The sequence below is a fragment of the Nerophis lumbriciformis genome, linkage group LG09, assembly GCF_033978685.3.
Source record: "Nerophis lumbriciformis linkage group LG09, RoL_Nlum_v2.1, whole genome shotgun sequence".
In the NCBI taxonomy this organism is placed as follows: Eukaryota; Metazoa; Chordata; class Actinopteri; order Syngnathiformes; family Syngnathidae; genus Nerophis; species Nerophis lumbriciformis.
This window is the reverse complement of record NC_084556.2, coordinates 55,065,478-55,090,000: the sequence shown is the minus strand read 5'-3', so window position 1 is coordinate 55,090,000 and position 24,523 is coordinate 55,065,478. Positions and strand designations below refer to the sequence as shown.

Sequence of the window (24,523 nt, the reverse complement as noted above, 5' to 3'; positions counted from 1 at the left end):
ATAATAGTGTGAGAGTCCAGTCCATAGTGGATCTAACATAATAGTGTGAGAGTCCAGTCCATAGTGGATCTAACATAATAGTGTGAGAGTCCAGTCCATAGTGGATCTAACATAATAGTAAGAGTCCAGTCCATAGTGGATCTAACATAATAGTGTGAGAGTCCAGTCCATAGTGGATCTAACATAATAATGTGAGAGTCCAGTCCATAGTGGATCTAACATAATAGTGAGAGTCCAGTCCATAGTGGATCTAACATAATAGTGTGAGAGTCCAGTCCATAGTGGATCTAAATAATAGTGAGAGTCCAGTCCATAGTGGATCTAACATAATAGTGAGAGTCCAGTCCATAGTGGATCTAACATAATAGTGAGAGTCCAGTCCATAGTGGATCTAACATAATAGTGTGAGAGTCCAGTCCATAGTGGATCTAACATAATAGTGTGAGAGTCCAGTCCATAGTGGATCTAACATAATAGTGTGAGAGTCCAGTCCATAGTGGATCTAACATAATAGTGTGAGAGTCCAGTCCATAGTGGATCTAACATAATAGTGAGAGTCCAGTCCATAGTGGATCTAACATAATAGTGAGAGTCCAGTCCATAGTGGATCTAACATAATAGTGAAAGTCCAGTCCATAGTGGATCTAACATAATAGTGAGAGTCCAGTCCATAGTGGATCTAACATAATAGTGTGAGAGTCCAGTCCATAGTGGATCTAACATAATAGTGTGAGAGTCCAGTCCATAGTGGATCTAACATAATAGTGTGAGAGTCCAGTCCATAGTGGATCTAACATAATAGTGTGAGAGTCCAGTCCATAGTGGAGCTAACATAATAGTGTGAGAGTCCAGTCCATAGTGGATCTAACATAATAGTGTGAGAGTCCAGTCCATAGTGGATCTAACATAATAGTGTGAGAGTCCAGTCCATAGTGGATCTAACATAATAGTGTGAGAGTCCAGTCCATAGTGGATCTAACATAATAATGTGAGAGTCCAGTCCATAGTGGATCTAACATAATAATGTGAGAGTCCAGTCCATAGTGGATCTAACATAATAGTGTGAGAGTCCAGTCCATAGTGGATCTAAATAATAGTGAGAGTCCAGTCCATAGTGGATCTAACATAATAGTGAGAGTCCAGTCCATAGTGGATCTAACATAATAGTGAGAGTCCAGTCCATAGTGGATCTAACATAATAGTGAGAGTCCAGTCCATAGTGGATCTAACATAATAGTGAGAGTCCAGTCCATAGTGGATCTAACATAATAGTGAGAGTCCAGTCCATAGTGGATCTAACATAATAGTGTGAGAGTCCAGTCCATAGTGGATCTAACATAATAGTGAGAGTCCAGTCCATAGTGGATCTAACATAATAGTGTGAGAGTCCAGTCCATAGTGGATCTAACATAATAGTGTGAGAGTCCAGTCCATAGTGGATCTAACATAATAGTGAGAGTCCAGTCCATAGTGGGGCGAGCAGGAGACCATCCCGAGCGGAGACAGGTCAGCAGCGCAAACCAATACAATAATTATTGAAACCATTAGAGCTCCCGTCAATTTTGGTGAATGTTAAAGATCCTGGGGACCCAAAAGGGTCTCAGTCATGAAAATGTTTAAAATAAGTTACATGTTAATATATTTTTTACTTTCAACGCTTAATTATCAACTTCAGATCTATCCGTTGACATAAAGTTTGAATTATTTTGTTTTATGCCCTTTTTATCAAAGAAAATCATGTTTTCTGGCAAAATATAATTCATATATTTTTTTTTTTATTTCTTAATATAACAACTTTACTTTTGTTCATCATTTTTTTTGAGCAATAATAGGTAAAAAAAAATGAGACTTAAGGTCTTGGGTATCCAAAAGGACCCCGCTCATAAAAGTGTTAAAAATAAGTCATACATCAATACTTACTATTTTTACTTTCAACGCTTACATTTCTAGATCAACTTCAGCTCTATCTGTCAATTGTAAGATTTTATTATTTTTTATGTTTTCTTATGTTTAAAATAAACCTTGTTTTATTTATATGGCAAACGCAAAAAAATATGCAATATTTTCCCCAAAAAATATTTCAAAGTGGTATATTTGATTTAAATGGAGCCTTCAATAGGTCAATAATTCATATCAGCATCGACTTTAATTCTTTTTTTGAGCAATGACAGTTTTAAAGTAAAAAAAAAAATACAACTATTTGTTATTAGTCAATATTGCAACTTTTTATCATTACATTTGCTGTTTTATTCTACTTTTTGTGGTTGTTTTTTTGTAATAGTATTTTTAAAAGTTAAAAGGGACCCCTTTTACAAAGCACATGTAAAATGTGCATTAATGAATGACAGGTAGCTTCAAATGACATTTTACCGCAAACGTATTCTTAGCCCCTTCCTGCTCCGTCACTGGTAAGAATGTGATGGCAAATTTCCCCCAACTGCAGCGTTAGTGCTGATCTTGTAAGGCAGCCGTTCTGGGTTCGATCCCCAATCCGAGCCGTGTTAGAAATAATTACATTTTCACTTAAAAAGATACAATTTATGCGTGAAATTACATTTATGTTCGATTAAAATTGTTTCATCAAAACAAAAAAGTGTGAAGCAGACCTAACACAATAAAAGGCCATTTTAAATGTACTGACTGGCCGCACAAAAATGCAAGATGTGTCTTTACTAGCTAAGCAGCTATTGTAACACTGTATCTAAAATAAAACATGAAAACAAGAAACAGCAATATTTCTGTCCAATAGATTTGTCAAAAGTGAAGTGCTTTGAATACTTTCATTGTGCAAATTGTTTCTATGACTAATTGACCTATTTAAGGCTCCAATTACTCCACATCAAATATTTCACTTAGAGGGGGGAAAGTATTGCATGTTTTGTGAATTTGCTATAAACACATTTTGTTATTCTTTTATTTTGTGTATCGACGGACAGACCTGAAGTTTATCAAGAGAGTTAAGCATTTAATGAATAAAAAAATAAAATATAAATAATATATGACTTATTTTTAGAGATGTCCGATAATGGCTTTTTTGCCGATATCCGATATTCCGATATTGTCCACAGTGGTGGAATGAACACATTATTATGCCTAATTTTGTTGTGATGCCCCGCTGGATGCATTAAACAATGTAACAAGGTTTTCCAAAATAAATCAACTCAAGTCATGGAAAAAAATGCCAACATGGCACTGCCATATTTATTATTGAAGTCACAAAGTGCATTCTTTTTTTTTAACATGCCTCAAAACAGCAGCTTGGAATTTGGGACATGCTCTCCCCGAGAGAGCATAAGGAGGTTGAGGTGGGCGGGGTTGTATATTGTAGCGTCCCGGAAGAGTTAGTGCTGCAAGGGGTTCTGGGTATGTGTTTATGTTGTGTTACGGTGCTGATGATCTCCCGAAATGTGTTTGTCATTCTTGTTTGGTGTGGGTTCACAGTGTGGCGCATATTTGTAACGGCCACCCTCAGTGTGACCTGTATGGCTGTTGACCAAGTATGCCTGGCATTCACTTGTGTGTGTGAAAAGCCGTAGATATTATGTGACTGGGCCGGCACGCAAAGGCAGTGCCTTTAAGGTCTATTGGCGCTCTGTACTTCTCCCTACGTCCGTGTACACAGCGGCGTTTTAAAAAGTCATAAATTGTACTTTTTGAAACCGATACCGATAATTTCCGATATTACATTTTAAAGCATTTATCGGCCAATTATATCGGCAGTCCGATATTATCGGACATCCCTAGTTATTATTAACATTTTTACGACTGAGACCCTTCAGGGTCCTCGGGACCGAATTTGAGGGGAGCCCTAATGGTTAAAAAAAAATATATATATATTGGTTTTGAAAATGAAAAATATCAAAATGGCCCCAGCATGTTTTCAATGTGTGGCCCTCAGTGGAAAAAGTTTGGACACCCTTAGTTTAAATGCTGAAGCGTGTGTGTTCTGGCAATGCTTACTTAATGTGGACATCGCTCTGTTTACACACTCCCCTTTAGGGGACCTCTGACGGTATGGGGACAAAAAAACAGGTCACCTAAAGGGAAACCTTTTTAAATGATAGTCAAATCCATTCTGAAGATGCCTAAGTGCTTTTTAAGCTTTTTTAAGCTTCAAACATTATGACCTTAAAGTATGATTGACATTCAGAATGTTCCATCCTTCTAGTTGGAGTTGCAGACAACTTCATTACTGCTAAATAGCAGTTTTCAGTCATGTCACAGAAGATGCAGAATTTGCTTTAACATTTAAGTGGTGAAACTTCCTATAAGAGGACAGCTGTAGTGCTGTATTCTGACCATCATGTCATGTTTACTTTGAACTTTTCATGTACAAATTTGTGTGAAATATGCAAAATTATTCAAATTTGGTCCCCACGAACCATATGAACTATTTTTCCCCAGGGTCCCCAGTAAGAATGATCAGCACATTACTTCATCAATCCAGAGATTTAAAGACGTGTATGAGCTAACTGGGCAGTGGACATTTTACACCATTTTTTTATGCCTCCACAACCTGTAGAAAGAGTGGTCATGATCAAAAACTTGGTCCCCATTCCAAATGATAACCAGTGTGTGTGTGTGTGTGTGTGTGTGGCCTGTCAGGAACCAGTCCCTGCACCTGCACCTGAAGCACTACGGCGTCAACTGCGACGACTGGCTCCTGCGGCTGATGTGCGGCGGCGTGGAGATCAGGACCATCTACGCCGGACACAGGCAAGCCAAGGCCTGCATCTTCTCCCGCCTCAGCTCAGAGCGGGCCGGCACGCGCTTCAACGTGCGCGGGACCAACGACGACGGGCAGGTGGCCAACTTTGTGGAAACGGAACAGGTGATTGACTGGCAGAGCCGTCGCGCGCTCCGTGTCGGTTCCGCGTCGGTTCCGCGTCGTTTGATGAAGTGGTTTTGATGAAGTGGTTTGATGCGGTCGCCGCCTCGGGGGGGGTGGCTTGCACGCTCTAAGTAAATAGTTTGTTTAAACACTAGTTATCTGTTGGCGGCGGCAGTGAGATTTATAAAAGGAAGCTTTGTTAGTTTGTGTGAAGTTTTTGGACACATTTTAAGAAAAGTTCCTCTTGGCTTCAGGCTTTTCCTCTTTAAACGTTCGATTGGTGTGACATCACAAGCAAGCGTGTTGTTGTAATCCCGGGATGGGAACCGAATCCGGGACCAAAGCAGTGCCATGTTTTGGTACCTGGGTTGCGCGGGCCATCGCGCCCATTTTGCCGTCTCTTTGCCGATCACTCCAGCAGCACTGAGAGCGAACTCGGTCAAACTACTTATCGGTAATGTTGCAATTTTCAAAGCCAACAAAGTAATTGACTCAAAAAAACCGCTCCGACCTAAGTTTAAGTGAAGCTAAGCTTTTCCAAAAATGGGTTAGCTTGATGCTAATATACATTGGCTTTGCTATTGACACTAATTAGCCGTAGCGATTTTACATAGCGATTTCAGCACCTCCAAATTTGTTAATGAAAACCACAATTAAGGTTAAAGTTAAAGTAGCAATGATTGCCACACACACACTAGGTGTGGTGAAATTTGACCCATCCCCTTGTTCACCACCTGGGAGGTGAGGGGAGCAGTGAGCTGCACCGGTGCCGTGCCCGGGAATCATTTTTGGTGATTTAACCCCCAATTCCAACCCTTGATGCTGAGAGTCACATTTTTATAGTCTTTGGTATGACTCACAACCTACCAATCTCAGGGCGGACACTCTAACCACTAGGCCACTGAGTAGGTGCATGTTATAATTAGGGCTGCAACTAACAACTAATTTGATAATCGATTAATCTGTCGATTATTACTTCGATTAATCGATTAATAATCGGATAAAAAGAGACAAACTACACGTCTATCCTTTCCAGTATTTTATTGAAAAAACTGCATACTGGCACCATACTTATTTTGATTATTGTTTCTCAGCTGTTTGTAAATGTTGCAGTTTATAAATAAAGGTTTATAAAAATAAAAATAAAAAAGGAGCCTCTGCGCATGCGCATAGCATAGATCCAACAAATCGATGACTAAATTAATTGCCAACTATTTTCATAATCGATTTTAATCTATTTAATCGATGAGTTATTGCAGCCCTAGTTATAACCAAACAGCTGGTGCGTAATAAGTAGGGTTGTGAATCTTTGGGCACCTAACGATTGGATCCGATTCCTGTGGTGACGATTTGATTTTGAATCGATTCTCGGTTCAACTCAAGTCCTGATTTTTGCAATGTGTTATTTGGTGTAATAATTCAAATTAAAATTTTTCAAAATAGTTTACAGGTTAGAAAAGCTCCAGTTGCGTAGATATTGAATTATATTGATTGAATTATATTTATGTAGCGCTTTTCTCTAGCGACTCAAAGTGCTTTTACATAGTGAAACCCAATATCTAGGTTACATTTAAAGCAGTGTGGGTGGCACTGGGAGCAGGTGGGTAAAGTGTCTTGCCCAAGGACACAACGGCAGTGACTAGGATGGCGGAAGCGGGGATCGAACCTGGAACCCTCAAGTTGCTCTACCAACCGAGCTATACCGACCGTTTTTAGATTGCCTAAAAACACAATTTAAAGATGTATTCCTAAATACATTTTGGAAAATTATGACTCAGTTTAGACTCGGGATGAATAAAAATCACGATTTTGGATGTAAATTGATTTTTTTGTGCACCCCTAGTAGTAAGTAAAATACTTACTATATTGACACTTTTTAGAGCGCAACAAAAGACTGAACTGACTAGCCAACACTGCATAAACTACTTATCGTAATACTTGCAAAGGAGACCCAGAAATATTATAATGAAACCAGATACAAGCACTGGACAGCAGTTATCATAATCAGCTCATTTTAAATGTTTCAATACAAAAAAAATATTTTATTACCAAAAACAATATTTATTAACACACACTAAAGTATGGATTGGTACCGTATCGGTTCAAATGAGTGCGGTACCCATCCTTAGTTGTAACCATTAGCATACCTGCCAACTACTCCGGTTTTCCTGTAATTAGTACGGTTTTCATCAACCTATTCCGGGTTACGGTTGCAGTGATAAAAAATACGGTTTTTCATTAATTAAAACATTTTTTTTTTTTTTAAGTTTTATTCACGAAATGGCGTAACAACAATGACAATCGACACTGCTTCCCGTAACTTCCTATCGAGCCATTCCGAATGCCATGCGCGATGCTATTTATAGCACCGCTGCCAAGCACGAGGCACCAGTTGCCATTGTTTCCAAACGAGCGAACGATCATGGAATCAGCCGGAGAAAAATCGCATACGAGTCTTAAACCAAAAAGAAAACTGCATTCATTCCGTGAAGAATATTAAAAAAGGGTGAAAACTACGCGAATTGCACCTTGTGCAGACAAGATTTTTCGATCGGACACGGAGGAATTGGCGATGTAAAAGACCACGTTGGGACAAAAAAACACAAGTCTAATGCCGTTGCTAGCGATACAAGTGGAAAACTTTCAACGTTTTTCGTCGCCCAAACAGATTCTTTGGATGTGATAAATGCCGAAGTTTTATTTACGGAGGCAATAATTGAGCAAACAAAAAGGTAATGACACCAATGTTATCTATTGGAATTGTGTAGTACTGTTAAAAGTGTTTATACTATTTATGCTTTCAAGTCCAAGTTGAAGAAATCTTGTTAAATGTTGACAGCATAACTACCAAAATACAGAAGTATGTCCTTAATATTTTTGCAGTGCTATTTCTGTTGAAAAGTTCAAATGATTACATTAGAGATGTGATGTGCCACTTTTCAAGTGTCTGATGGCTTCAATTCATTTTCATTCATTTTTCATATTTTGAATTCTTTTGAAAGGCTTACAAAAAAACGACATTTGAATTGTAATTCCATGCTATTGACAGGACTATTAATTTTAATGAAGTTAGCTTACCATGTTTACAGTATGATAATTGTGATAGAAATGTGAATTTTAGGCACAGAATATTTTTTACAATTGAACAAGGCAGTAGATTATACAAGCTTGGACAGAAAGTTAATAATGACACCAATTCTTTTTTTTTATGGAATTGTTTAGTACTGTTTTACCATTTGTTTACTGTAAAAAGTGTTTATACTTTCAATGAACAAATTGAAGTCTTGTGAAAGGTTGACAGGATAACTGGCATTAACTGTCAAAATAATTTCAAACTATTGAAGTTAGCTTACAGAATAAACATGTCAATCAACCCATATGATTTTTGCTGTAATATTTTTGTTTTGAAAAGTCACTGTGACTGATAGAAAAGTGATGGTTTTAGCAACATTTTAACCTGTCTGAATGCTAATAATCATTTTGCGTCGGGGGGCGAAGGAACCCCCCACCAGGACTTTGTCCTGGACCTACCGGGGCCTGCGGCCCCTGGACCCTGGCTACTAGGTTTTTCTGATTTCAAAAGTTGGCAGGTATGCATTAGCGTGTGTTCAGCATTTCCATGACAACCTGGTGTCCTTGTGTGTTGAACAGGCTATTTTCCTGGATGACCGAGTGTCGTCCTTCATTCAGATCCGCGGATCCATTCCGCTGTTTTGGGAGCAGCCGGGAATCCAGGTAACGGAAAGGCCGTCCGCTTGTACACAGCAACACTTGAAATCGTGTTTGTGACGTTTTTGTGTTTTCTTCAAACTGACCGAGTGTCAGACGCAGTCAGAATGACGCAGTTAGGACCTTCGCCTTTCCCTTTGTGTTTTTGAACTGTTTATTTCCTCCGTGCTGTGTTCAGAAAGCGTCGATTAAGGGTGTTTTCTTGCACCTGAATGGGAATCGGCAACCTAACAGACCGGATAGAAACCCTCAAGCGGTATAAGCCTCTTTTGTTGGGTTTTGGGATGGGGGGCAGGCTGTTTTGCATCGAGGGATTGTCTGTGGAGTGCCACACGCCAAAGCAGGGAAAAGTGTATTTTCTCCAACTTGGTGGCGCTGCACAGACTGCCGCTCGATGCTGAGTTTTGAGGAGGCTCACTGGGAGCTGCAGTGGTTGGTAAAGGGCCCTCTTCTGTTTTCCTCAGCTCCCAGACATCTTTGCTCAGGTGAGAGTCTGGTCTGAAAACATCCCCGCCAAGCACTTGTTAGTCCGCTGATCATCCCCTCACACCTGCGCAGGTGGTGCCAGACCACAAGCTGCAAACAGGAGAGAAAAAAAAACACAGCAAGGGCTTGTTTTCAGACAGAATGTTGCCGCTTCCTTCTGCTTTCGTGGTTCCGCTGTAGCACTTTAGTTCCTTCTATCGATGTCCTTGTTCTCCTTTGCCAACGCTTTCCTTCGCACGAGACCTCCACACTAAAGTAGTGGTAGGATTCTTAACCGAATCAATGTCACCATACTACATAAAGCTCTTTCACTATACTGTGGTCATTTAAAACCCACACAAACAACTATCAGAAATGCAGTCAATATTACATACAGACAATGTGTCATGAGACATGCAAATATAAATGAAATACAAAGAGGACATAAGTAAATGAAATGAAATAAGCTCAATAATACCTACAAACGAGGCATAATTGATGCAATATGTACATACAGCTAGCTGAAATAGTATGTTAGCATGGATTAGCACTCACCAAATATGCCTGATTAGCACTCCACACACGTCAATAACATCAACAAAGCGCACCTTTGTGCATTCAAGCACAGTATAAAACGTTTGGTGGACAAAACGAGACAAAGGAGTGCCATAAAACACGTCTTTCTGTGGCAGGGTCGAAGAAAGTTGTACATGTAAACCAGGGTTGTCCTCACTTTTCAAATGACCAAGACCTTATCTTTATGTGTGTGTAAATATATATATATATATATATATATATATATATATATATATATATATATATATATATATATTTACACATTTTTGTTAGCTTGTTAAAGGTGTTTTAATAAAACTACAAGCATTTTTAACATATAAGTTCCCTTCTTTAATGAAGACTAGAATATGACCTGATTCTGATGACTTGCATTGCTCTAGATAGATAGATAGATAGATAGATAGTACTTTATTGATTCCTTCAGGAAAATTCCCTCAGGAAAATAAAAAAATAATAATAAAAGATAAGTTTAAAAGATCTTATATATATATTTACACATTTTTGTTAGCTTGTTAAAGGTGTCTTAATAAAACTACAAGCATGTTTAACATATAAGTTCCCTTCTTTAATGAAGACTAGAATATGACCTGATTCTGATGACTTGCATTGATCGGGATAGATAGATAGATAGATAGATAGATAGATAGATAGATAGATAGATAGATAGTACTTTATTGATTCCTTCAGGAAAGTTCCCTCAGGAAAATAATAATAAAAGATAAAAGATAAGTTTAAAAGATCTTGAACTACAGAGCTACTGGAGATGTAGCCGCCTTCCACAGCGCAAGCTTTTTTTTTTCAAGACTGATGTAAACAAACTATGGTGAGTTCAAGACCGCCAAAATTAGTAGGACAAAACGGCACTCGCCAAAAACTCTTATCAATGAAGCATGTTTAATATAAACTGTTGGATTTCTAACAGTTAGGAAGGTTTTGTCAGATTTGTCCTACAGAAACCATATTAAAACAACAATATATTTTTTACAATTTCTACCGCTTGTCCCTATCAGGGACCTCTGCTCATATGTTCAATAATGAAGTGCAGTTTGGTTTGTCAATACTTTATTTAGCTATTTTTTTTTGTTATGGTTGTGTAAATGTGAGCCCCCACCAATCTTCTCCTTAAGATATGCTATTGCTTTTGGTTGTAATTTTTATTCAAGTGCAACATTTGGCTAATAGAGAAAGTATATTTTATTGTTATTGTTTGTTTTTGGAGATTAAAAAGTTTTCATTCCAATGACAATGTTAAAATACACGATAAATACAAGTTTATTGCATTTGAAAGGATACACATGCATTATTATGTGAATGCTCCAAAGCATTCACACATATGGTTTTCTACACCAAAATTCATCCATTCATCTACATTTTGTCCCATTCAAAATGAATTGGCCATTTTTCAAACTTCCACTATTTCCACATTTTTCAAACCATTCCACCTTCAACATATTCCACACTCATCCTGGACATTCAAACTATAATTTTTCAAAGTAAAAAAAAAATTCCAGGAATTCCCGTTTTTTCAAACCCTTTTTTTACCGTTTTTTCAGCCCCTTTTTTCACAGTTTTTTCTGTCGACTACTCCTTACACATTTGTCAACCCACTTCAACCCACAGTCAAACAATTCCTCTTAATCAGGACAAAAAACGAAGTTGTTTTTTGAACTGGAAAAATTCCTGGCTTTCCCGAAATTCCAGGAATTCCGTAATACTATTTCAATAAAAAAAGTTACAACTTAAACATTTCTCATTCGATTTGGAAAAACTCCATCACCAACCATTTCAACTCATTCAGGACATTCAAAATATTTAGCATTTTCAAACAAATTCCCGAAATTCCCATTGAAAAGAATGGGACATTTTTCAAAGTTCCACAATCCCACATTTTTGATCCGATTCAAGCCGTTCCAACTTCAAAATATTCAGCCTGTGCTCTACTTCAACAACTAGTCATTTTGAAGTTCAACTTCAGCATTGGAGCATTCACACGCAATTCCTTCAGGAATTGCCCCATCTAGTTAAATCAATGGTTAATTTGGTCTCATAAAAATAATGTCAATAATATCATTTATCGGCAATGATTTGTAGGTAATAGAGATGCGCGGATAGGCAATTATTTCATCCGCAACCGCATCACAAAAGTCGTCAACCATCCACATCCACCCGAACTAACATTTAATCAAAACCGCACCCGCCCGTTGTTATATATCTAATATAGACGATGCAAGGCATTAGTGAGGTTATAAAGCTTTTGCCTGTTAAAGAAAGGAGACTGATCCAATGCAGCAGAGACATTCAATGCGTGCCACGCTGTCACGGCCCAGACGCACACCAGTGCGCAATCATCTGGGAGCCGCGCTGAGCGCCCCGGCCTCCAAGCGCGCTCGCGCCACTCAAACTGCTGCAGGCAGCTGCGTTCTATCTTGTTTTAACATCCTGTGGCACTCTTCTGGGATCACGGCGGACGAAACTGCTCATGCTCAGGGTGTTTGTGGAGGTTCGGGGTTTTGCACAAATGTGATGCACCATGTTAGATGTCCCGGTTTTGTGACTGTCGTAGACATAAACAGCGTCGCAGCTCTTGCAAATCACGTAGCCAGCATTACTATCATCCTGATTTACAACCTCATAAAAACGAGTCCACGCTGAACTTTTCTGGCCTTTTTTTCCCCTGGTCTTTAGTATTCCCTTTTTTAGTTTGTCGCGTACCACGTTTGCTGCCGGCGTTGCCATCTCTTTTTTTTTTCTTCTTCTGTTGTGGCATATGCTGCAGGTGCCTGCTCGTTTTTCGTATGTGGGTAACAACATTTAACTATGTATATATATTTCCCAATTGGTTTAACTGCCACCCGCCTGAATCTATTTAAAATCTAATTTTTTTTCAATTTCAACCGCCCGACCCGACCCGCAGATAAAATAAAAAAAAATTTTTTATTTCAACCGCCCGACCCGCGGATAATCCGCGGACTCCGCGGTTGTGTCCGCAAACCGCGCATCTCTAGTAGGTAATTATATCGTCAAGCAGAATTTGTTACACAAATAAACACAGAAGATAACTGAAAAATATCAGTCTCGTTACGCCAGTATCGATCTGATACCATATCAATAATGTCGATATTGGGATTGATCTGCACAGCTCTATAGCCCGTGTCACTCAAGTCAGACTGCAGGTGGAGGAAGTGAAAGACGCCTTCTGGTCGGCTGTAAGCGACCCTCCTCTCCGGTGACAGGAAGTGATTAAATTTGCAAAGCTACACGGTGGTATCGACAGGAAGTGGAGACGCACACAGCTTTAATCCAAAAATACACCTGTGACTGTCTGCAGCCGTAGAGCAGCTTAGTTTAGTTTACTTTATTATTTATTCGTTCAGTGGTCAACAAAATAAACAGTTTTACATCCTTGAATTCATCAATTGACAATTTTACAGACCGAAAGGGTTCAGGCTGAAGTTGAGCACTTATTTCGTCCAACCCTAGAAACAATCTCAAATAGCAGATGGGAGTAAAACCAGGAGATTGATTAGAGAGCAGGGGTGGAATGTGTGAGCAGAGATACCAGATTCCTGTAGAGGTGCCACCAGGGCGTGCTGAGTCCTGTCAGATGCCGTGGATTTACTTTTGTGCTGCAGCTTAGGGTTATCAGTGAGTCACACCAGGAAATAGAGGCGATCCAAGATGAAGTCATCATATCATTTGCATATTTAGGTATGACAACAAAAGGTTTAAATACATTTAAAGAGGATAGTTATTAGCATCTTTTTCTTGTTACATTATATTGTTTTACTCTCTTTATGCCGTATGTAACACGGCCCACCCTGGTTTATTTACGTGTGTTATTCTACCCTCCCTAAATGTAAGAATTTTCTTTGGCAGATTGACAAACATGTGAAAAAACGTTGAACTTGAGTTTGTTTATTGATAGTCTGCACAATGAAGTTACTGTAAAAGGAAAGTACATTGATAGACGCATGAAGTGCGCTTGCATGTAAGAATCATGTTAAATGACAATACAGGCGCCTAGTGCTAACATACAATGGACGATCCCACTGACAGGCTAACGAAAATTAGCATTGTGATCTTTATTTAAACTTTGACTTTAACAAAACAAATTTGACATTAAAAGGCACACACATTACTAAGTTAAAGTTAAAGTAGCAATGATTGTCACACACACACTAGGTGTAGTGAAATGTGTCCTCTGCATTTGACCCATCCCCTTGTTCAACCTCTGGGAGGTGAGGGGAGCAGTGGGCAGCAGCGGTGCCGCGCCCGAGAATCATTTTTGGTGAGAGTCCATAGTGGATCTAACATAATAGTGAGAGTCCAGTCCATGGGTGTCAAACTCTGGCCCGCGGGCTAATACTCATACTTGCCAACCCTCCCGATTTTCAGTGCCCCTCTCGAAAGTCTCCCGGGGCAACCATTCTACCGAATTTCTCCCGATTTCCACCCGGACAACAATATTGATGGCGTGCCTTAAAGGCACTGCCTTTAGCGTCCTCTACAACCTGTCGTCACGTCTGCTTTTCCTCCATACAAACAGCGTGCCGGCCCCTGTCACATGATATATGCGGCTTCTACACACACATAAGTGAATGCAATGCATACTTGCTCAACAGCCATACAGGTCACACTGAGGGTGGCCGCATAAACAACTTTAATACTGTTACAAATATGCGCCACACTGTGAACCCACACCAAACAAGAATGACAAACACATTTCGGGAGAACATCCGCGCCGTAACACAACATAAACACAACAGAACAAATACCCAGAACCCCTTGCAGCACTAACTCTTCCCCCAACCCCTCCCATCTGAGCCCCAACATTAATGAACTAGCATCCCAGAAAAGATGGCAGGTACACATCAGATTAGATCAGTGTGTTGCAAACGGAGCAGTAAAAAGGCCTGAATGGTTGATTTATTCATTGTTATTTTATTTTCAAATGTATTAGCCTGTGGAAAAAGTTAATGTTGATATTTACCTCAGAAGGCTGCAAATAGAAAAGAGGCATTCCATTTTTTATTCAAATTGTATTTAATATACCATTGATGTTTTTGCGTTTGTTTTTTGAAAGTTGATTTTGCACTATTAAGTGATATAAGCGTTGCTTGTTCCATATTCAGTGTTAAAGCAAATCCGTGTAGCAAACTGAGCAATAATTAATGTTTTATTCATGCACTTTCTCTTGCTACTTCAAGGCTTGAATGTTTGATTCATTCATTATTGTTATTTTATTTTCAAATGTATTATTAGCCTGTGGAAAAAGTTAATTTTGATATTTACCTCAGAAGGCTGTAAATAGAAAAGAGGCATTCAATTTGTATTTAAATTTGATTTGATATGCCATTGATATTTTTTAATTATTATTATTTGAAACTCGATTTTGCATGTCACTATAAAGTTATATAAGCCTTGCTTGTTCAATATTCAATGCAAAACTTGTTTGGGTCCCTATTAAAAGGTTCATTTGTTCAACCTTGGCCCGCGGCTTTGTTCACTTTTACATTTCTGGCCCACTCTCTATTTGACTTTGACACCCCTGGTCCAGTCCATAGTGGATCTAACATAATAGTGAGAGTCCAGTCCATAGTGGATCTAACATAATAGTGAGAGTCCAGTCCATAGTGGATCTAACATAATAGTGAGAGTCCAGTCCATAGTGGATCTAACATAATAGTGAGAGTCCAGTCCATAGTGGATCTAACATAATAGTGTGAGAGTCCAGTCCATAGTGGATCTAACATAATAGTGACAGTCCAGTCCATAGTAGATCTAGCATAATAGTGAGAGTCCAGTCCATAGTGGATCTAACATAATAGTGAGAGTCCAGTCCATAGTGGATCTAACATAATATAGTGACAGTCCAGTCCATAGTAGATCTAGCATAATAGTGAGAGTCCAGTCCATAGTGGATCTAACATAATAGTGAGAGTCCAGTCCATAGTGGATATAACATAATATAGTGACAGTCCAGTCCATAGTAGATCTAGCATAATAGTGAGAGTCCAGTCCATAGTGGATCTAACATAATAGTGAGAGTCCAGTCCATAGTGGATCTAACATAATAGTGAGAGTCCAGTCCATAGTGGGTCTAACATAATAGTAAGAGTCCAGTCCATAGTGGATCTAACATAATAGTGAGAGTCCAGTCCATAGTGGCAGAGGACCATCCCGAGCGGAGACAGGTCAGCAGCACGGAGACGTCCCCAACCGATGCACTGGCGAGCGGTCCACCCCGGGTCCCGACTCTGGACAGCCACCGCTTCATTCATGGCCTCCGAACCTGTGCCCAGAGGGGGGGCAGAGCAGAAAAGAAAAGAAACGGCAGATCAATTGGTCTAAAAAGGGGGTCTATTTAAAGACTAGAGCAGGGGTCGGCAACCTTTACCAGTCAAAGAGACATTTTGACCAGTTTCACAAATTATAGAAAACAATGGGAGCCGCAAACATTTTTGAAATTTTAAATGAAATAACACTGCATACAAAGTTTTTTTTTTGCTTTGTGCTATGTTTAAACCAGGGGTCTCAGACACGATGCCCACACCTTTTTATGGAATTTTTAAGCTGGTGCGGCACGCGGGTTTTAAATGAATAGCGGTTGTCAGCGTCATGCGTGCCGTGATGGTACAGCATATAGCGCCCACTACAATCAGCGTGCCTGATCAGCCACATGTTGAATGGGGCTTCCGCTTGCTCACGTAGGTGACAGCAAGGCATACTTGTTCAACAACCACACAGGTTACACTGACGGGCGCGGTATAAAAAAAACTTTAACACTCTTACTAATAATGCGCCACACTGTGAACCCACACCAAACAAGAATGACAAACACATTTCGAGAGAACATCTGCACCTTAACACAACATAAACACAACAGGACAAATACCCAGAATCCCATGCAGCCCTAACTCTTCCGGGCTACATTATACGCCCCCGCTACCAAACCCCGCCCACCTCAACCGACGCACAGAGAGAGGGGGGGGGGGGGGGGGGTTTGGTGGTAGCAGGGGTGCATAATGTAGCCCGGAAGAGTCAGGGCTGCATGGGATTCTGGGTATTTGTCCTGTTGTGTTTATGTTGTGTTAAGGTGCAGATGTTCTCCCGAAATGTGTTTGTCATTCTTGTTTGGTTCTGGTTCAAAGTGTGGCGCATTATTAGTAAGAGTGTTAAAGTTGTTTTATATGGTCACCGTCAGTGTAACCTGTGTGGCTTTTGACCAAGTATGCCTTGCTGTCACGTACGTGTGCAAGCAGAAAATGTATAATGTATAACAAGTGTTGAGCTGGCACGTTGTTAATACAGATTGTAGAGGGCGCCAAATGTTGTACCATCATGTCACGCCCTTATTATAGCTGTAAGGGTGAAAATCTGTGAATATTAATCCCGGAAGTTTTCTGCCAGAGGCACTGAAATCCGGAAATCTCACGGGAAAATTGGGGGGTTCAGCAAGTAAGCTGCTGAGCCGCATCAGAGTGATCAAAGAGCCGCATGCGGCTCCGGAGCCGCGGGTTGCCGACCCCTGGACTAGAGTATACAAATGAATTTTAAGATGGGACTTAAATGCTTCTACTGAGGTAGCATCTCTTAACTGTTACCGGGAGGGCATTCCATAGTACTGGAGCCCCAATAGAAAACGCTCTATAGCCCGCAGACTTTTTTTGGGCTCTGGGAATCACTAATAAGCCAGAGTTCTTTGAACGCAGATTTCTTGCCGGGACATATGGTACAATACAATGGACAAGATAGGACGGAGCTAGACCGTGTAGTATTTTATACCTAAGTAGTAAAACCTTAAAGTCACATCTTAAGTGCACAGGAAGCCAGTGCAGGTGAGCCAGTATAGGTATATATATATGTATAAACAGTATAGGCGTAATATGATCAAACTTTCTTGTTCTTGTCAAAAGTCTAGCAGCCGCATTTTGTACCAACTGTAATCTTTTAATGCTAGACATAGGGAGACCCCAAAATAATACGTTACAGTAATGGAGACGAGACGTAACGAACGCATGAATAATGATCTCAGCGTCGCTAGTGGACAAAATGGAACGAATTTTAGCGATATTACGGAGATGAAAGAAGGCCGTTTTAGTAACACTCTTAATGTGTGACTCAAACAAGAGAGTTGGGTCGACGATAATACCCAGATTCTTAACCGAGGTGGTATTATTAAATAAATGTCGGTGTCTAGCACATACTTGCCAACCCTCCCGGATTTTCCGGGAGACTCCCGAAATTCAGCGCCTCTCCCGAAAACCTCCCGGAAAAATGTTCTCCCGAAAATCTCCCGAAATTCAGGCGGAGCTGGAGGCCACGCCCCCTCCAGCTCCATGCGGACCTGAGTGACGTGTTGACAGCCTGTTCTCACGTCCGCTTTCCCACCATATAAACAGCTAATGATGGAGGGCGAGTTCTTGGTTTCTTATGTGGGTTTATTGTTCGGCAGTTTCATTAACGTCCTCCCAGCGCGGTAACAACACACAACAACAGCAGTCAAGTTTTTGTCCCCCGTAAAGCAGTTCGTCTGCCGTAAACAGCAATGTTGTGACACTTTTAAACAGGACAATACTGCCATCTACTGTACATGCATATGTGACCCACCCATAATGTGTTACATTTTTGTGTTGATTTATTTATTTTATTTTGTGGTTTGAATTCGTTTTTGGAGCTGTCATTACAGATTTATCAGTATTCACATTGGTCAGTAGGGGGCAGTAGGGCGTTTCTTCCCAATTGAATGTTATCACCTGCAGACCGGAAGTGTCTTGTCATTCTGATGAGCGCGACCAGTCTGTGAACAATTGAAACGTCCTGTGTGCTTTTTCCTCCTGTATAACAGGTTAGTTTTGGTGAATCAACTCACTGAATAATATCCATGTGATCTTTATAAGTTTAAGTACACATTCTGATGGTGGAGCCTAACTCTAAAGTGTTTGTGAGTTGTAGTTTGTATTTGTGAATGAATCCAGTGCACAGCTGCAGTAATCAATACAAAAAGGCGACGTGAGTGCGCAATGTTTATATAGGAACTTCTGATCCTAATTCAGACTCCCAAATTAGAGCTCCCGTTTTCTTATTGATTTTATAATGTATATTTGTATAATGTGTGTGTTCTGAAATAGTGACAGAGAATAGAACAAGGATGGACAATTCAACCCTTAAATCAACAATGAGTAGATGAGTGTTATGTGTGTGTATGTGTAAATAAATGAACACTGAAATTCAAGTATTTCTTTTATTTATTTATATATATATATATATATATGTATACACATATATATATATACATAAAATGTATATATATATATAGCTAGAATTCACTGAAAGTCAAGTATTTCTTATATATATATATCTTAACCACGCCCCCCGCCCCAACCACGCCCCCACCCCCCACTTCCCGAAATCGGAGGTCTCAAGGTTGGCAAGTATGGTCTAGCAGGACCGATAATCAGCATTTCCGTTTTCTTGGCGTTGAGTTGCAAAAAGTTAGCGGACATCCATTGTTTAATTTCATTAAGACACTAGCTCATTAGTTGTGCTTATGTATGCATTTTGTCATTAACATCATTATTCATACATCAAAGATAAAGGCAGCAAAATGTTTATGTAATCCTAAAAAAACCAACATAAATCATCGTTGGTGGAGGTCATTTAAGTGGAGTTTAGCTGCCACTAAAATGTACGCCCTTTTGTGCCTGCATCCTTGTGTCCTTTGCACTTTGCCACGCTCATAGTCTTGTTGCCGCTGCACAAACTTCTTCTTCTACCTTCACCAGCTGGTTCTCCTCCACTTGTGTGTGTTTCAGGTGTGTGTTGTGTTACTCATGGCATGTCTGCCTTACAGGTCGGCTCTCACCGCGTCAAACTCTCCCGAGGATTCGAGGCAAACGCGCCCGCCTTTGAGAGGTACTTGAAGTGTTCACACTGGATGGGATGCTTGACCATGCAGACGTTTGCCCCCCGAGTCGTCAGATTTATTGTCGCGACACGTGAGCGCTAGCAGATTAGCTGTCAAATATTCTACAGCAGGGGTGCTCACACTTTTTCTACAGGCGAGCTACTTTTCAATTGATCAAGTCGTGGGGATCTACCTCATTCATATATATCATTTATATTTACTTATTTATGAAATATATGTTTTTGTTAACAAGTTAAAGGTGTTTAATGATAATGCAAGCATGTTTAACACGTATAGTTAATATTGTTAATAAATTAAAGGTGTTTAATGAAAATACAAGTATGTTTAATACATATAGTTAATATTGTTAACGAGTTAAATCAAATCAAATCAAATCAACTTTATTTATAGAGCACATTTAAAGTTAAAGGTGTTTAATGATAATACAAGCATGTTTAACACATATAGTTAATATTGTTAATAAGTTAAAGGTGTTTAAAGATAATACAAGCATGTTTAACACATATAGTTAATATTGTTAACAAGTTAAAGGTGTTTAATGATAATGCAAGCATGTTTAACACATATAGTTAATATTGTTAACAAGTTAAGGTGTTTAATGATAATACAAGCATGTTTAACACATATAGTTAATATTGTTAATAAGTTAAAAGTGTTTAAAGATAATACAAGCATGTTTAACACATATAGATTCCTTTCTTTCATGAAGACAAGAATATAAGTTGGTGTATTACCTGATTGTGATGACTTGCATTGATTGGAATCAGACAGTGGTGCTGATAACGTCCGCATTTTCGAATGGAGGAGAACAAAAGTCCTCCTTTCTGTCCAATACCACATGAAAGTGGTTGGTTTTTGGCATCTTATTTGTCCAGCTTCCGTACTCCTTTGTATACACTTTACAAGAAATACATTGTCGGCAAACTCCGTAGCTTGCTAGCTTGTGCACGCCAGCTTTCTGAGACTCTTATTTTGGTAGCGCAGGCAGGATGAAGCAGAGCTTTTATTGTGCAACTGTGCAGTCGGTCTTTGGAGGTTTGACGACAGGTACGGCGCCAGAGTCTGTTGAAATAAAGTGTTTCTCGCCTTCCAGTCGGTAGTTTTAATGAGCTGGCAGCAGCCAGCGTCATCTCAGAAGACCCTCGGGTGCCGTGAATGTCAATCAAGTGACGAAAGTCACGTCATAGTGAAGATTTATGATCGCTCATTTTTACGACGTAATGAGCACCCCTGTTCTACAGCCTTGACCTCTCGCGGGGAAAATGAATTGCTGTGTTATTTCTGTCCGTTTCTGAGCTTCTTTGAGTGCGAGATAATCTCTGTGGCACACCTTGATGCCAGCGTGCACGCTTAAGACCTTATCAACTTTCCTTGCCGCTCTATCAGCGTCAGGCGTGAGAACACATTGCAGGCTGGACTGGAGGATAACTGCTACTTGTTGTGTACACCTCATGTTAGTTCCACCCTGGGGTGTTTTATTCTGAAGAATGACTGAGAAATTCAATCCAACCCGTCACTCCGGCTTGTCCCCTTTTTCCCCACACTCGTCATTATATCATTACCAATTATTTAACGAGAAAATTCCTCACGTACCGTTTAAAGGGCCTGCTATCTGTGCTGGGATTTTTATGTTTAAATGATCAAAATAAATACATTTGAATAAAACAAAATATTATTTTGTTACTTGAGGAATGATGTTAGCATGCTAGCTTTTAAATTTTTTAGCTGTACACCTCAGTCACAGTTTGGTACTTCATGCATGCTAATGTTTGCATGCGAGCATTTTAAACACATTTTTCAGGTACACACCTCAGAGTAATATATTTTGGTACTTGACGCATGTTCCAGCTTGCATTCGTTGGTGCTGCAATTTTTTGTCCAACTATTATAGTTTTCAGGTTATTAACGTTTTATCATCATTATTAGTATGTTATTATAATGATGTCACTGTGTTCTTACAGACACTTCACCGCCCTTCGGAGCTTGTATGGAAAACAGGTGATCATCAACCTGCTCGGCAGTAAGGAAGGAGAGCACATGCTCAGCAAAGCCTTTCAGGTGAGAGCCGAGTTTTTGGTCGTGGCTTTCTCAGGTTGTGATCTGTCACCATGTCTACACGAACACCAATACTTAAATGGCACCTATGAGCATTCCAATCCACATTTAGCACACTTCCTCGTGGTCTAAATATTGGATATGATTTGATGTAAATTTTGCTCCACGGTCGCATTTATAACCCAATTTTTTGGGTCTGACTGCACACAGCATAATTGCCAAATTGCAAATATAACCCAAGTTTCAAGTTTATTCACAATACCAAATTACAATTACAACAGTAGTGAATATCCATTTAAGGATGGTGGTAAGTGAAAGGGTCCCCCAGATAAGCTAGAAGAAGCTTTTGACAGGGGGTCCAGAGGTCAGTATATGCATGGAATGCTGAAACATGGTGGCAAGCACAAAAATGTGATATGACAAACACAAAATAGGAGCACAAAAGCAAGCATACACATACATACATACATACATACATACATTCCAGTGACGTGCAGTCACTAGAGCAGGGGTCGGCAACCTTTACCAGTCAAAGAGCCATTTTGACCAGTTTCACAAATCAAAGAAATCAATGGGAGCCACAAAAATCTTTTGACATTTAAAATGAAATGACACTGCATACAAAGTTTTTTTTTTGCTTTGTGTTATGTATATGCCAAGGGTCTCGAGTTTTGGCGCTTGACAGCGTCATACTTGTCGACCTCGCGATTTTGCCAGTATACAACGAAATTCTGGACAACTATTCTCTCGAACGTGCCGTGATGATACAGCATTTAGCGCCCACTATATCCAGCGTGCCGGCCCAACCACACGTGGTATGGGACTTCTGCTTGCTCACGTAAATGACAACAAGGCATACTTGGTCAACAACCACACAGATTACACTAACGGTGGCGGTATAAACATTAACACTCTTACTAATATGCGCCACACTGTGAACCCACATCAAACAAGAAAGACAAACACATTTCGGGAGAACATCTGCACCGTAACACAACATAAACACAACAGAACAAATACCCAGAATCCCATGCAGCCCTGACTCTTCCGGGCTACATTATACACCCCTGCTACCAAACCCCGCCCACATCAACCGACGCACACAAAGCGCCCCCCACATCACGGCCGATGCAAAGTAAAAAATAATAAAACCTTTAAAATAGTAAGAACCATGAGTAGAAATAAGGGATAACATACAAGCAAAACATATGAAGATTAAAAAAATAATAGTAAATATACAGTAAATATATAATAAATAAATACAACCAAATACAATCTTGCATAACTAATGAGATAAAAAGTCAAATACGAATGAATATCCGGTAAAAGCCACATCAAAAAGGTGGGTCTTAAGCCTGCTCTTAAAAACGTGAATGTTCTCTGCAGCCTGAGGTCTTCCGGCAAGATGCCATTCCGTGACTTTGTGTCCTGACTTTTGGAATAATTAGGAGATGAGTGCCAGAGGATCTCAGTGTAAAAGCACATTTGAAAGATAAGAATGTCCAACACTATAAAAACATTTATAAACCATAAGAAGAACCTTAAATTTGATCCTCAAACACACGGGGAGCCAATGCGGAGATTTTAAAACTGGTGTAATGTGAGCCCGCCTTCTGGTCTCCGTCAGGACACGTGCTCCTGAACTTTTGGATAGTTGTAAAGGTGCAATAACCTTTTTAGGAAGACCGGAAAGCAGCGCGTTACAATAATCAATACGACTTGTAATAAAACTTGCATTAGCGTCTCCATGTTGCCCTGTCACTGTGTGTCACACTTCCATGTTATTATGGCTGAAAGCTGTATCTCGATATAAGTGTTTTATATCAGTCGATATGTATAATTAATGATATTTTTTATGACTTATAGGGACCTGCAGAAAAATATTAAAGAGGTCCTACCTAGTATGCAAAACCAACTCTTTTGTTTTGTGTGTTTGGGATCTGCATAAGTCCCAAAAATGTCAAATCAAACCACCGAAGCATGGTGGAGGTATTTATAAAACAATCTTGCCCTTCAAACAAGCCATTTGAAATATACCCCCATAGTAACCTTTTTCCAAAGTGTGTCGTCAGCGAATATCTTCTTATACTGTAGACATTTATTTACCAAGAGTGCTTTGAGAGAGTCGGCCATTGTGATCTGTGCCGTGGTCAAGAAGCTCCTTCTTCTTTGCCAGCCACTTGTTGTGAGGCAGACTGGCTCCTACATGCACACGTAGCCATTTCTAATACAAAGTAGCGTACAGTTCTAGACTCCATATGGAAGCGCTAAAAACTACATCAAAGATGACGGGGAGAAGACGCAGTCAAAGTGGAGGCACGTAAATAAGACCGCCAGCAAAACGCTGCATCCTGAGAGACGGTCAGAAAGCAGCCTAAAAACATAATTTATGCAACATTTTGACCAAATAAGCATCATTATATGTATTGTTGACCACAAACAAGTGTTTTAAATGTAGAAAAAAAATCATAATATGACCTCTTTAAATGTAAACATTTTTAGCTAGTGGTCCCCAACCTTTTTGTAACTGCGGACCGGTCAACGCTCGAAAATTTGTCCCACGGACCGGGGGGGTATGGGAATTTTATTTAATTATTTAATTTTTTTATTTTTATTTTTTGGTCATAAAAAAATACAATCATGTGTGCTTACGGACTGTATCCCTGCAGACTGTATTGATCTATATTGATATATAATGTAGGAACCAGAAATATTAATAACAGAAAAAAAAAAAACCCTTTTGTGTGAATGAGTGTAAATGGGGGAGGGAGGTTTTTTGGGTTGGTGCACTAATTGTAAGTGTATCTTTTGTTTCTTATGTTGATTTAATTAAACAAATTAAAAAAAAATATATATATATATAAATATATATATATATATATATTTTTTTTATTTTTTTTTTGTATTTCTTGATCCACTGACCGGTACCGGTTGGGGAC

General features: G+C 39.5%; 1 protein-coding gene across 5 annotated transcripts in view; it reads left to right on the top strand.

Annotated features, from left to right (window-relative positions):
• The window catches only part of synj1 (synaptojanin 1), an 85,564-nt gene that overhangs the window by 8,625 nt on the left and 52,416 nt on the right, over positions 1-24,523 (top strand). For all 5 annotated transcript variants that reach the window (XM_061962843.2, XM_061962845.2, XM_061962841.2 and 2 more), the window contains 4 exons: positions 4,606-4,831; positions 8,483-8,566; positions 19,455-19,516; positions 21,491-21,587. In XM_061962843.2, coding sequence (XP_061818827.2) covers positions 4,606-4,831; positions 8,483-8,566; positions 19,455-19,516; positions 21,491-21,587 — 469 coding nt within the window. The remainder of the gene's footprint in view (positions 1-4,605; positions 4,832-8,482; positions 8,567-19,454; positions 19,517-21,490; positions 21,588-24,523) is intronic.